This window comes from Pipistrellus hanaki (assembly GCF_964339955.1).
Source record: "Pipistrellus hanaki genome assembly, chromosome: 12".
NCBI lineage: Eukaryota > Metazoa > Chordata > Mammalia > Chiroptera > Vespertilionidae > Pipistrellus > Pipistrellus hanaki.
This window is the reverse complement of record NC_140514.1, coordinates 49,137,756-49,151,742: the sequence shown is the minus strand read 5'-3', so window position 1 is coordinate 49,151,742 and position 13,987 is coordinate 49,137,756. Positions and strand designations below refer to the sequence as shown.

The 13,987-nt window shown below is 40.9% G+C and overlaps 1 protein-coding gene across 3 annotated transcripts in view; it reads right to left on the bottom strand.

Moving 5' to 3' along the window:
* Nucleotides 1-13,987, bottom strand: part of KDM3A (lysine demethylase 3A) — a 53,055-nt gene that overhangs the window by 17,532 nt on the left and 21,536 nt on the right. For 2 of the 3 annotated variants that reach the window (XM_084900212.1, XM_084900213.1), the window contains exons 11-16: nt 9,554-9,758; nt 7,512-7,726; nt 3,987-4,139; nt 3,750-3,845; nt 3,257-3,384; nt 1,362-1,557 (exon numbers count right to left, since the gene is read on the bottom strand). In XM_084900212.1, coding sequence (XP_084756338.1) covers nt 1,362-1,557; nt 3,257-3,384; nt 3,750-3,845; nt 3,987-4,139; nt 7,512-7,726; nt 9,554-9,758 — 993 coding nt within the window. The remainder of the gene's footprint in view (nt 1-1,361; nt 1,558-3,256; nt 3,385-3,749; nt 3,846-3,986; nt 4,140-7,511; nt 7,727-9,553; nt 9,759-13,987) is intronic. The other variant, XM_084900214.1, reaches the window with a different exon arrangement.

Sequence of the window (13,987 nt, the reverse complement as noted above, 5' to 3'; positions counted from 1 at the left end):
AGATCTGGGGAAATGAGCCCAGGCTGGTCTGCTTTGGCTCACTAATAAGTCAGAGAAAAGGAGGTACTGGGAATAGGCTCAGGGGGTTTGCCCAGGATGAACTGCCACTGCCCATTGCTGCCCTGGTTGCAAGCCTTGTAGGGACCCTTAGAGTTTAGGAGATGCCCGCCTGTGGGCAAAGGAGAGAAAACAAGAAGGTGCTCCTGAGGAGGAGTAAGGGAGGCTAAACGGTATTTTTTTAAAACTTCTGTTTCCTATTTGTTTGTTCCTAGTATACAAAATACAATTGATTTTTATAAATTAACAATGGAACTAGCAACCATATTTATTAAATATATGCTTTTTAATTTTTCACATGTATAATTAGATTGTCTGCAGATACCAACAACTTTTCTTTCCAATTCTAATATCTTCTTGTTTGTTTGTCTTTAACACCAGGATTTCCAGTACAATGTTTAATAAACTAGTAATATCAGGTATGCTTGTCTCTTTCCTGAACACAAGAGGAATGTTGTTAAAAAAAAAAAAAGAAAACTGAAAAAAACACACACCTATTTAACCAATTAAAAAATTAAATTACTATTTATGTTGATAGATGTCAGTTTTATTGTAGAAGCTCAGTAGGCCTTCCTTCCCCCAGCTTCCAGCTTCTCTCTGGCACCCCGGACCCAGGTTTCCCTCTCAGCTCCGGCTTCTGTCTGGTCTAATTAGCATATTACACTTTTATTATTAGATATATATTCCCTTCTGTTCCTAAGAATTAAAAAAATCATGAACAAGTACTGAATTTTCCTACTTTTCTGTGTCTCATAATTTTTGAATATTAAACTACACCTGCATTTTGATGCCCATGATCATGCTATATAAGTCCTTTATTGATAGTACTGAATTCTATCCACTTAACTTTTGTTTAAGATCTTTGCATGAAAGAAATTATCTGCATTTTTTCTTTCTTTTAACATAAACAGAAAGCAGAATCATGTAATTTCTAATCTACCTGATTCCAAAAGCCATACATATTCTTTAAACTATCATCAAGCATAGATGAAACAAAAGTACAAATAAAGAAAAATAAAGCTGAAGCCAGGACATTGAACATTAGACAAATAAGAACTGTATATAGAATAAGAACAAGAAGGCAAAAACATCTCAATCTTCACCTAACTTACCGTCTATCATCTTGCTGGTGCTGCATTTCGAAAACACCTGAACTTGTGTCATGTCTCATGTTGTCTATAGGGAACCACTTTCCCTCCTACACAATTTGTAACTACTCTGTTCTCATAGCAGCTAAGGCTGTCCAGTCCCTCCCAAATGGATTAAAGTTCCCGGGAACCCACAAGACAGGAGGGAAAGCTCACCCTTATTTTCCTTGTTGACATTCCCACCTGTCAGGTCTGTCAGCCAGTTTAAAGGAGAAGTGCTGCCTGGACAGGCTGGCTTGATGCTGCTGGCTGGCTTGGAGGCGGCTCCCCCGCCCGTGGCCACTGGTTCCAGCACTGAGGGGTTCTGTTGGAGCGTGGTTCCGAGAGTCGGTTTTTCTCCAGCTAAGGAAATCTGAGTATAAAGAGAGAATTTGGCACAAGCTGAAAAATTATGTTTTCCTTTTCTTACCTTTCTCCTAACAACTCACCAGTAAGAGAGACAAATACCCAAAACAAAGCCCAGTAACAGCCCTAGACATCACCATGGCTGCAGTAATCTTACAATAACAGAACAGGACTATAAGGTAGGGGAGGCTTTAATTTTTTAGCTTTTATGTATTACTAGTGAAACGTTAAGATATGCTAAGAATTTAAATACAGCAAAATATTCTACCCACACCCTTTATCTCCCATCTCACACTTATACATATCCTGAGCACTACATCTACCATGTTGCTTTAAAATAACCAGTTTGTGCCTATATCCCCAGTGAATTCACCCTAGTATTTGAAATAGACACTCAAAACAGTGTTGCTGAATGAATGAATAGCTGTGATTTCAGAAGGAAACAGGAAGTAGAGAAAACGCCCTTGACTTAGCTAGTGGAATGGGCTTTTAAATGTAGTGATCATTAAAAGAAGTCAAATAAACTGAGAAGAAAAAAACTGGAAAGAGCACACCACTTATCTTCCCATTACTTAAAAAACTGCCTTGACAACTCAACTGGGGAAGTTATACACACATACATGGAGAAGGAAAAGGATAGTCAAATTCCTGTTTGATCCCAGCCCACCCTTTACATGTGATTATGGTTTCTGTGATGTCTAATTGGTGTTGTTCATTATTCCTCAACTAGAGGCCCGGTGCCACGAGGGGGCGGGGGTCCTCAGCCTGGCCTGTGCCCTCTTGCAGTCCGGGAGACCTCGGGGATGTCCGACTTAAGCTGCAGTCTGGCCTCCCTCTGTGGGAGGTGACCGGGCAGGCAGATCAGGGGACTGACCAGTCGGTTCCACTGTTTGGTCGATTTGCATATTACACTTTATTATAAAGGATTACTGATGAGGTAGCTAAAGCACATATAAACCAGTTAATTTGAGCCACAGCTATGCAACTAGAAAGTGGGAGGGGGGAAAAATTCAAATTCAGTTCTGATTCCAAAATCACAACTCTTTTACTCATGCTGCCTTTTATGTAAATATAAAATCCTCTGATTATTAAACCTAATGTGGAATTATGGGCTGAGGGAGCGGAGGGAGATGTGGGAGAGAAGATGTGATGGTAGAGATGAAGGGTATGCCTCTAGGAAGAGCATCAGCAACAAGGAAATGTACATTTTTTATGTTGAGTGATGGGTACATAAAGATTCATTTCAATATTATTTCCTTCAACTCTTCACATATATTACAGGTAAAATATACTTAGTAATTTAAAACATTTTAGAGCTTATCTGAATCTCTTTAACTCTGCAAAGTATGAGAAGTTTTTAAGAACCCATATAAATTTGACAGCAACTTATTAGGTAGATTATCATAGAAGAGGTTTTTGCTTTTTCAAGAAACAAAAATTAAAAACCCACTAAAAGTTCCATGATAGAAATGTGAAAAGTGAGAATGGGTCTATGAATGGGTGGTTAGCCAGCTGGCTCTGCCCCCCAACTGGGGTGTTGGGGCCAGTCAGGGCCTGGATCAGGCTGGTTGGCTGCCGCAGTGCACTTCATAGCTATTTCCACAGACAGTGTCCCCATATTTTTTTCAAATATACAGAAATCATTGGGTTATTTGAAAGCAGACAGACAACAATAAGGATGTTGAATCTAGCATAAACAGTAATACCTGTTTGATGTCTTCCTTTGAGGCTGGCTTGGAAAAGAGTTTGAACTGCCTGCTTGAACAGGGACAATTTGCCTTTATTCCCCATTTTGCTCTTACAGAATGAACAATGTCTCCAACTTCATAGAGGGCTAAAAAAAAAGAGCACAGGTAAACATTTGAACATGGATGTCACATATTTTCAATCTCAACATGACAAAGCAGAAGCTGACATTTCTGGCAAGATAACTATTTTTTAACAGCATGGTGCTTACAAGTCCTCCTTTTCATCCTGCTAAGCATGTTTTCCCCCAAATGTACCATTTCCTTTCCTTCCATGAAACTGTTTACAAGACCTTAATCACAAGTTTTAGGGACATTATTTTACAAATTTCTGGACAATTTAGGGTACACACTAAAATAAAGTTAGCACATAATATACTATAAAAGTAAAATGAAATCACCTTTGAGCTAACCAAAACAAGGTGAAAAGAAATCATTACACCATGTGAAATACCTTTTCCAGGGATGATCTGTGTAGGCATCAGGTTCTCTGGTTCATGGATCTGACTCTTCACGCACCTTATCCAAGAGAAAGTCTTGTAGGCAGGACCTGCAAATAACTGATTTATAGTAACTGATCTAATGGTTTTAGCCCCAAATACCTCAAGAATCCATCACTGCAAACTAATAAAAGGCTTAATCTAAGTGTGTTAAGGGGTCTGGTCTGGAGGAGAATCAAGTCAATCCTCACCCTGCTGGCAATTCTTCCTCTTCATCCGGTAGCAATCCACACACACTCCAAATCCACACCGAGGACACACCCAGTGCAGGTTGAAGATGGTGGTGTCACACACATCGCACATTTCTCGAACACCTTTGACAGCTCGCTTCCAAGCAACCTGTCCTACAAAAATCAACAAATCCCTTAGTCTTGGGAGAAGAGGGCTTATGAAATGTAACTTGAAGGGGAAAGGGAGCTGATGTTACTCCTCCCTCTGATTGGAGTTCCCATTAGTTCTGTTCAACACCCAGAGCTCATCTCAACTCTACTCTACCCACAGGCCTCTTCACATCATAAGCATGTGTGAAGGTGCAGTTTTTTTGTTTGTTTTTTTAAAACTTTTATTCATTTATTTTTTAAAATATATTTTATTGATTTTTTACAGAGAGGGAGAGAGATAGAGAGCCATACCAAGAGATAGAGATAGAGAGAAACATCGACCAGCCGCCTCCTGCAACAACCCCCACTGGGGATGTGGCCGCAGCCAAGGTACATGCCCTTGACCGGAATCGAACCCGGGACCGTTTAGTCCGCAGACCGACGCTCCACCACTGAGCCAAACCGGTTTCGGCTGGGAGGTGCAGTTTTAACCCTTAGGAAATACTTAGGCTCTGCACCCCTGCCCCTCCCATTCTCTAAAAGAGCTCTGCACACCACTGATGGGTGTTAAGTGCCACTGAATAAATCAATAAAAACAGAAAACAGCAGCGGCTACACTGGAGTTCAGACATAGGTATCACACCAGTGATTCTTCACATTTAACGTCATGAGACCCTTTGAGAATCTGAAGGCAGCATGGACCATGCTTTATCCAAAAGAAAAGCAAACTGACTCAGATACACACACACAGATACACAACATTTGACATAATCTCAGATTAGTCACAGATGCCCTGAATCCACACAGACTACCCATTAAAAACCCCAGGGTGCTTAGGGAAATGGGAGGGAGATGCACATTAATTTAGTGGGGGCACAATAGTCCATAGTTCCTTCATGTGACAGTCAGAATTTGATTTTGTTAGTGCCAGGAGTGATGGGACAACCAAGTATACTCATACTAACCAAATATCCAACAGATCTATATATATAAAAGCCCAGTGACTGGAATGGCAGAATGACCAGAACAACTGGTAGCTATGAAGTGCACTGCGGCAGCCAACCAGCCTGATCCAGGCCCTGACTGGCCCCAACACCCCAGTTGGGGGGCAGAGCCAGCTGGCTAACCACCCACAGGCCCAGCCCCATGTGCCCCCATTGGGGCAGGCAGGCTGGACACCACCCATGCGCAAATTCGTGTACCAGGCCTCTAGCATAATCCAGAATTTTACAAAGTAGAATTTCCCATTCCAATGGCCAACCCTGATAACTGAGGGGAAGGGCCTTCCAGAAATGGGCAGGACATATTATCCACTCCCCCACCTATGCAGAAATGCCAGATCAGATGATCAAATCAAGTATTAGAAAGTTTCAAGGAGTATGAGCAGAGAAAGGGCATTTCCTGGGTCAGAGAAAAGCCCAATGTCTGCTGATAAGAACACTCTTTTCTGTGTGTCTCCCTTTCCTCAACAAGATTAGATCAATACTGCCACATTCTTGTTCTATAGAGAGTTCATGGTTAATTCATTCACTCTTCAGACTGACCACAATGCAAATGACCAACTTCATTTTGCACTGAATTAATCCAATTGCTGAGTGAACTTCTGCCATTTCATTATAATGTAATAGCTCACTGTATAATAAGCAAATGAGATTTTATGAACTTCACCTTGGTCACTTGCATTAGACTATTTTATTAGAGAACATTCTTGGATTTCTGAGCCACCACTTAATGATTTTTTTGTCACTGAAAAGACAAAGTTGAGATCAGCCTCCTAATCTCAGGATGAGAGTAATCCCTCTGGGAACATCCTGTGCTTCTTTCAGTGTCACTCAAAGTGAGTTCCTTTCCCCAACTGACAGCTGGTTAGAGGAAGTAAAAAGGAACGGAGGACTCAAACAGACAAAGAGGAAAGGTTAATCACATTTAAATCTTCAAGGACAGAGTTTCTTAATTATGCCTATTTCTGTATTTTTTTTTTAAAAAAATGCATTTTTCAGATGACTCACCAACAGCAAAGAAAAAACATCAGTTGCTTTACACAGCCCTGCTGATTTGGGAATGAAGTACTAATATGTTCCAAAGAAGTGTTTCTATATTCTGATCATTATGTGCCACCTTCTAGATCAATAGTTGCCAACCTTTCGGACTGCCCAGACCACTGGTTGGCGGCCACAAAACTTTTTTCTTTAAATCCATTACTTTTACTTACTTGTATATAATAAAGGCACTTTGTATCTCTACCGAAAAGAGAACACCATCATCACATGTCTTAAATAGAAGATTATGAGAAAACGACAATGATTCTTTATTAGAGTCTCTGCTACCCAAACAGAATAGAGTGATTCTACAGCTGCTCTTCTCTTCAGCACGACTTTGGCTGTTCCAGGGCTCACAACTCCATCTCCCCACCGATCTCCTGCTCCTGGGAATGCCCCATTCCTTGGGCTCTGAGAGCAATAGTGTCCATACCTATCCAATAAGTTATTTTCTTAAGCTAGCTTCAGCTAGTTTCTGGTACCTATAACTAAAAATCTTAAGGCTGTATGGGTAGATGCTTGCATTGAAACATTATTTGCCTATGCAAAGTCTGAAGAGCTATCCACCATAGGAAAGGAAAGATTTCACCTGCAACTCTCAACCACTTGGGAAAGAAAAAATGATGGAAGAAAATTGAGACTTAACAGACTGATGCCCCTTGGTGCTTCTGGCTGTTACCTCTGTTTTACAGAGGGACATGGACAGAGGTGTGCTGTCCTCCCAGATGTCATACCAAGAGATGTTATGAAGGAGCTGTGGCTTTAATGTGTCACCACACTGATTGATTCCTATAGTTCATTGGGCTGACAAATGAATGTGAGTAGAGGACACCTGCGCACACACATACGGAACCTCCACCTATTTCCTTAAAACCTTGCCTCTAACAGAATCATTTCCATCTGAGTTTGTTCCCATTCTAATTATTGGGACCCAGCTCTCCAGACTGATTCAACAGGTCTTGGGTAGAGCCTGTCCATTCTAATTTTCTTTGAAATGTTTTCATAATTAAGAACCTCTGTCTTAAAATAAACCAACCTGAGGTTTCAACCTCTTTTGGTAAGCCCACACTGCTGGTAACATTGTGCAAATTCCAAAACTACCTCACCTTTGCCTTTCTTAACTAAAAATGAGTTCTATTCCTTTGGTAATCATCCCCAAGTAAATCCCACAGATAGGTAACTGGCTCTCATGAAACTAACAGGTAAAATCTGTTACAAAAGAAAATATACCTCATTATGTCAGAGTCATCTAAACTTTGGGGTGAAAGTGAAAACTAATATATTAGGACTTAGGTGCCATTCAGGAACAAAAATCAAGTTGGACTTAAAAATCCTACCCACTAAGAGATGCTCTTACTGTGTGGCTCAATAGTTGACATAGCTTCCTTTTCAGAAATCACCATTTGACAGAAGTGGTCTCCAATGTTGGCCAGGATATACTTTGCTGTGTCCAAATCGATGCCCACCACGTTTTTGTTTATAGGCAACCACAAGCCAATTGCTTCACTGTCATACTTGTTTGGAGTTAAGAAACCTTCTACTCGCAACACACCATGTTTGTTGAATTTTAACCTAGAAGAAGTAGAGAAAAAAACAGGTGCATTTCACACACAAAATTAATTTACAACTTATAGTTACCAATTAAAAATCAATAAATTTCTTCCCAGTTTTTTTTATAATCTCCATGGCTAATTACAGCCAATTGTTATTTGGCATTGTCAGTAGAAAGATAAGAAAAATATTTCCGCCAAAACCGGTTTGGCTCAATGGATAGAGCAGGGGTCTTCAAACTGCGGCCCGCAGAGGAGTCTGATCCGGCCCGCCAGGTTTTTTGGGCAGTGAGCGCAGCCGAGGTGTTACAGTAGGAATTAGTAGTTCATATAGTCCGGCCCTCCAGCTCTCTGAGGGACCGTGATCTGGCCCCCACTTTAAAAAGTTTGAGGACCCCTGGGATAGAGCGTCGGCTTGGGGACTGAAGGGTCCTGGGTTCGATTCCCGTCAAGGGCATGTACCTTGGTTGCGGGCATATCCCCAGTAGGGGGTGTGCAAGAGGCAGCTGATCAATGACTTTCTCTCATTGATGTTTCTAACTCTGTATCACTCTCCCTTCCTCTCTGTACAAAATCAATAAAATATATTAAAGAAAAAAATTAAAAAAAAAAAGAAAAATATTTCCAAAAGACATGGTGGGAAACACCTGCCAGACTTGGGGGCAAGAATAATCACAAGTCACCAGAGAAGTAAAATGACAAACAGAAGGTAGTAAATTATCTGATCAGATCTGAATACAAATATTGCTTCAAGAAAAATGCTCAGCAAGGGAAGGCTAATGCTGGACAGTCACCGAAGCATGACCACATAGGTATTTAGCACCCATATGAATCCTAGCTGCAAATTAGGGTGTAAGCTCCTGGAATGAGTGGCAGTGTTAAGACAGGCCTCAGTACCTAAGAGAGAGGAGAAAAAGGCAGCATACTTTCTCAGTATTCTTGTTCAGTATTTTTGACACCTGAATGTTTTTTCTAAGCTATGTGTTGGTTTTTAATTTATTTTAAATACAACATTATTATGTCAATCTATTTGGAGACATATAGTAGATAGATAACCATAGTGAAATAGAGTATGATAGGTAAAATAATCATTAAATTTTATAGGAATCAGAGGAGGTTTGTAGGGCTAATGTAAAGATACAAATAGTAACTAAACTTGACTTTGCAATAGAAAGGTAGACACTAGGTAAAGGAAGGCATGGCAAGGAAACAGGGACCTTGATTACTTCACTAAGTCACCGGCAGTTACGAAAACTCAAAAAATTCAAGTTGTATCTTAGAAAAACTATTTGTCTAGAAGAGCACAGAATGAACTACACTGAAAGTTGCATAAGAGATGCAAGCTTATTTTTAAGGAGTCCAAAGGAGATTTGCAAGTTTTTAACTGATAGCTTAAATTAAGAGACAGTCACTGTACTAAAAAATGAATTTGAAAGCCATTTCAAAGGGGCAGGAGATGGAAAACTGGGCTTTATCACTGAGAAACTACTATACCCCTCCTATTTTGTCTGTAGAAGTTAATGAGAAACAAACTTGATGAGAAAGCTTGTGATAGCTTCAATCTTCACTATAAACATTTGGGGTTTGGGGAGAATGTTTTTAAAATTTATACGTCCTTTTTAACCAAAGGAATTAGTTTGTTCTACTAGAATGGCTTCTACTATGTAACATTAAGTAAAAGCACTTTACCCTTCAAAGAGGTCAAAAATGAAAAAACAGCCAGTCAGTGTGGCTCAGTGGATGAGCACTGACCTATATTAACCAGGAGGTCAAGATTCGATTCCCTGTCGGAGCAGGGTGGATATGCTATAGGGCCCAGATTACCTGAGCTTCCCCCGAGATACCTTACCTTCTAAAGTGAAAGAAGCGACAAAACACAGGTGAATCTTTCTGTTGTTCTTTGTCCTTGCGGAGACTGTCCAAGCGACACTCCCGGCACTTGGGCAGCTGTGCGACAATGTTCATGCAGGAGTCGTCTTGTACGAAGGCCTCGCCGCTCTGCTGTAGCTTCTTCACTTTGGCTGGGTCTGTCAAAACGGACTTCCTGGATGGCGCTACCAAAACAGAAGATTAAGAAAATGAGACCTCAAATTTTTTAAAAATCGCATCAATATGCTACTGAATTCTGTTCAAAAGGCCAGTTTTCCCAAAGGGAGAACTCCTCAATAACTGGTTCAACTGTCATTTGTAAAAATGGCTTATAGAAGACAACTATCAAAACAATTAGAAAAGTTTTACCCTCTTTATAATACTCATTTGGCCAACTAAAACCCCAAATTTAACAACCAGACTCACAGTTCCATGCAATATATACTTTTATTCACCATCCTACGTAAAAGAAATATTTCAGAAAGATTTTTCCAAATCAGATACTTAATTCAAACTCACTGCAATATTAGCAATGCACAGAGATAGGTTCACCTCAACAAACACAACAGTGTATGGAAGTCATTTTACACACCCAAAAAGACTGGTTTAGGGTGTGTTCTCTGCAAAAGCTAACCATTCTAATAAAAAGATAAACACCAAATTGCTCTCACGCATAGTGCCTTGGTCTACAAAATAAGAGCTATTTTATAAATGCTTCCATGAGAGGTAACTTGACCTTTGACACATCTTCAATTTCCTTTACATGTATGTTCCATTCAAAGTTAAGAGCATTGGCTAAAGACAGGATTATGATTTTAAGTAAATGTCTGTTTGAAGTTTTGACTTATAATAGGAAGGAGAAATGCAAAGGCTTTAAATTAGCCAATCAATGAAAGAGAAACACCACATGACCTCACTCATTTGTGGATAATAAAGAACATTATAAAATAAATAAATAAATAAATAAATAAATAAGCATACTACCCAATAAAAGAATAACATGCAAATTAACCATCACTCCATTACCCTCACAAGCCACACCCGCAGAGTATGCAAATACTCTCAATCAGAGAGAGTATGCAAATAAACCCAACCAAGATGGTTACAGCCACAAAGAGCAGGAGGGAGTCATTTCCCTGGCAACGGAGGAAGCCAAGTTTTCCGCCTGCCCTTGCTGGCCTAAGCCTCCACTCAAGGGTACAAAGTTTCAATTATAGAAGGTAAACAAATTCCAACAGAAATGGCTGCCACCTGGGAGCAAGCAGGAGGCTTGGCTCCTCTCCAGGCTACAAAGTTTCAATTGTAGAAGGTAAATAAATTCCAGATCCCAGGGCCTCTGCTTGGGTTGCCAGGGGGCATGTCTGGCCTGCAAACCACCACAGGCCCCTCCTTCAGGCCACCCCACGCCCCAAGGGAACCCCCACCTAATCTGGGACACCCTTCAGGGCAAACCAGCTGGCTCCCACCCATGCACCAGGCCTCTATCCTATCTAATAAAAGAGTAATATGTAGATTGACCATCACTCCAACACACAAGATGGCTGCCTCATGTGGTCAAAGATCCTGCCCCCATGTGGACACAAGATGGCCACCACAAGATGGCCAGCAGGGGAGGGCAGTTGGGGGGGACCAGGTCTGCAAGGGAGGGCAGTTGGAGCAATCAAACCAGCAGGGGAGGGCAGTTAGGGGTGATCAGGCTAGCAGAAGAGGGAAGTTGGGGGCAAATAGGCCGGCAGGGGAGCAGTTAGACATCAATCAGGCTGGCATGGGAGTGGTTAGGGGGTGCGCAGGCTGGCAGGCAAAAGTGGTTAGGGGCAATCAGGAAGGCAGGCAAGCATGCTGCTGGGAGACAGCAGTCCTGGATTGTGAGAGGGATGTCCAACTTCCCATTTAGGCCAGATCCCAAGAACAGGCCTAAATGGGCAGTCAGACATCCCTAGAGGAATCCCAGGCTGGGCTGAGGGACAAACCACGCCCCCCCCCGCCCCCGCCTCTGTGCACAAATTTTGTACACCGGGCCTCTAGTCTTTAATAATTACCCTATGCTGAGACCGGTTTGGTTTGGCTCGATGGATAGAACATCGGCTTGGGGACTGAAGGGACCCGGGTTCGATTCCAGTCAAGGGCATGTACCTTGGTTGCGGGCATATCCCCAGTGGGGGGTGTGCAAGAGGCAGCTGATCGATTACTCTCTCTAATCAATGTTTCTAGCTCTCTATCTCTCTCCCTTCCTCTCTGTACACAATCAATAATAATAATAATAATAATAATAATAATAATAATAATTACCCTAGAAGTGATTTAACCCTACCTCACTTTTAAAGCAGTCCTAGAGCACACAGTAAGACTAAATGGATGTTGTCAGGCCTAGATTCCTTAGACATTATTATCCAGTTATAGTGAAAGGGAAGATAAAGAAAGGAAATAAAGAGATAAGTAGTTCAAGAATGGAATTTTAATTACTTAGGTATTGAAATGGCATCATCCTTTGAATTGGACCATGTTTTCGGTTATCTTATCTATTCTGTCCTGGCTTAAGAGAGGAAATATCTAGAAGTAAGAAAGTTGAACTATCTAAATCTAGCTCTCTATTGAGGAAAGCAATAGTTGATCCTATCAGTGATTCTCAGTTCAAAGCAGAGCCAAAGAGAAGAAAAGCAAGGCCAGCTTCAGAGGATATATATATATATATGTGTGTGTGTGTGTGTGTGTATATATATATATATATATATATATGTATATGTATATGTATATATATATATGTATATATATTTGACATAAGAAAAGGCCGCTCTTCACCCCCAGTTTGCTTTAGCTCCTAAGCAGAGCAAGGGTGCAACAGAGAGGAACAGTTTCTAAATGAGTCTTTTCCACACCCACAAGCAACACAAATGAAAACAACAGAGATTCTGGTAGGCTTCTGATCACACTCAGGCCTCAGTCAGAGTCCCAGTAGATGGGATGCATCAGGATATGACGAGGTTTTTCATCCTCTTAAAATCACTTTAGCTCTGACCAGTGTACTCTGTGATTAGAGCATCAATTTGCATACCCCAAGGTCATAGGTTTGATTCCTAGTCATGGGTATATACATACCTGGGTTGCTGTTCCATCCTGCCCCAGTGGAGAGGCAACCAACTTATATGTCTCTCATATTGATGTTTCTATTTTTCCCCTCCTGCCCTCTCATCCATGCTCTCTAAAATAAAAATCAATGAAAAAATATCCTGGGATGAGGATTAACAACTAAAATCCTCTATAATAAAAGAGTAGTATGCAAATTGTGCCCTCGACCAGGAGCTGTCCGGGAGTTAACTAGGTGGTGGTGCCATCTGGGGGGAATGGAAGGAGGCCCCGCTGGCAGCAGCGCGAAGGGAGGCAGTACATGGCTGGGAGCTGGCAGCCGGCAGTGGGTGGCTGCTAGGGAACCTATTAGTGCATGAATTTCATGTACTGGGCCTCTAGTAATAAAATAAAATCACTTAAGGTGGGGCATAGTTGCTCAACATACTGAGTAAGAAAAAGCTGGATTCCTAATTCACTATGTACCTATAATTCTGCCTACCAATGCTGAATTTTTATTGTCTGTTCACACAGTATTAAAATACTTTGCCTCAAAAACTAGATAAGTGTGAGAGCTGATGACTCAAAAAGAATCAAGAGTCCTAGCCAGTTTGGCTCACTGGATAGAATATCAGCCTGAGGACTGAAGGGTCCCGGTTCAATGCCCATCAAGGACAAATACCTCCATTGCAGGCTCAATCCTCAGCCCTGGTTGGGATGTGTGCATGAGGCAACCAATCGATGTGTCTCTCTCACATTGATGTTTCTCTGTCTCTTCCCTGCCCTTCCACTCTCTCTAAAAATCAATGGAAAAATATCTTCAGATGAGGATTAACAATGAAACAAAAAAGGAATAAAGAAATAGAACAAGGATGTGGTTATGAATATTAATTTTCTTTTGGAAATTACACAAATCCTGGAAATAGTATACTCTTATATAATTAATTTTATGCAAATCAATAATTATATTAACTTCCACCTCAAGAATAAAGATGGTTTTGAAGTATCACAGGCAAAGAAAGTTCTTTTTCTAGTCCAATACTTTATCAAAAAGACCCACAGTTCAATCCATCCATCCTGCCTTGTAGTTTACTTGCAGAGGCCTGCAGTAAAAGCTAGAGTGTGGATATACTTATTTTTTATATTTCCAAATGAATAGTGTTTTTTAAAAGTTATCAAAACCCACACTAATTTTCCCACACAGCTGACAATTATGAAAGGCATTTTTAAGTTGTAATAGCTCTGAACCCTTGACACACTGAAGTCATTTAGTTCTCTTATCAGAGAGCTTCTGATAAACCATCATTGAAATGCATCCTCAAACTTAATATAGGTAATGACATACAATGTG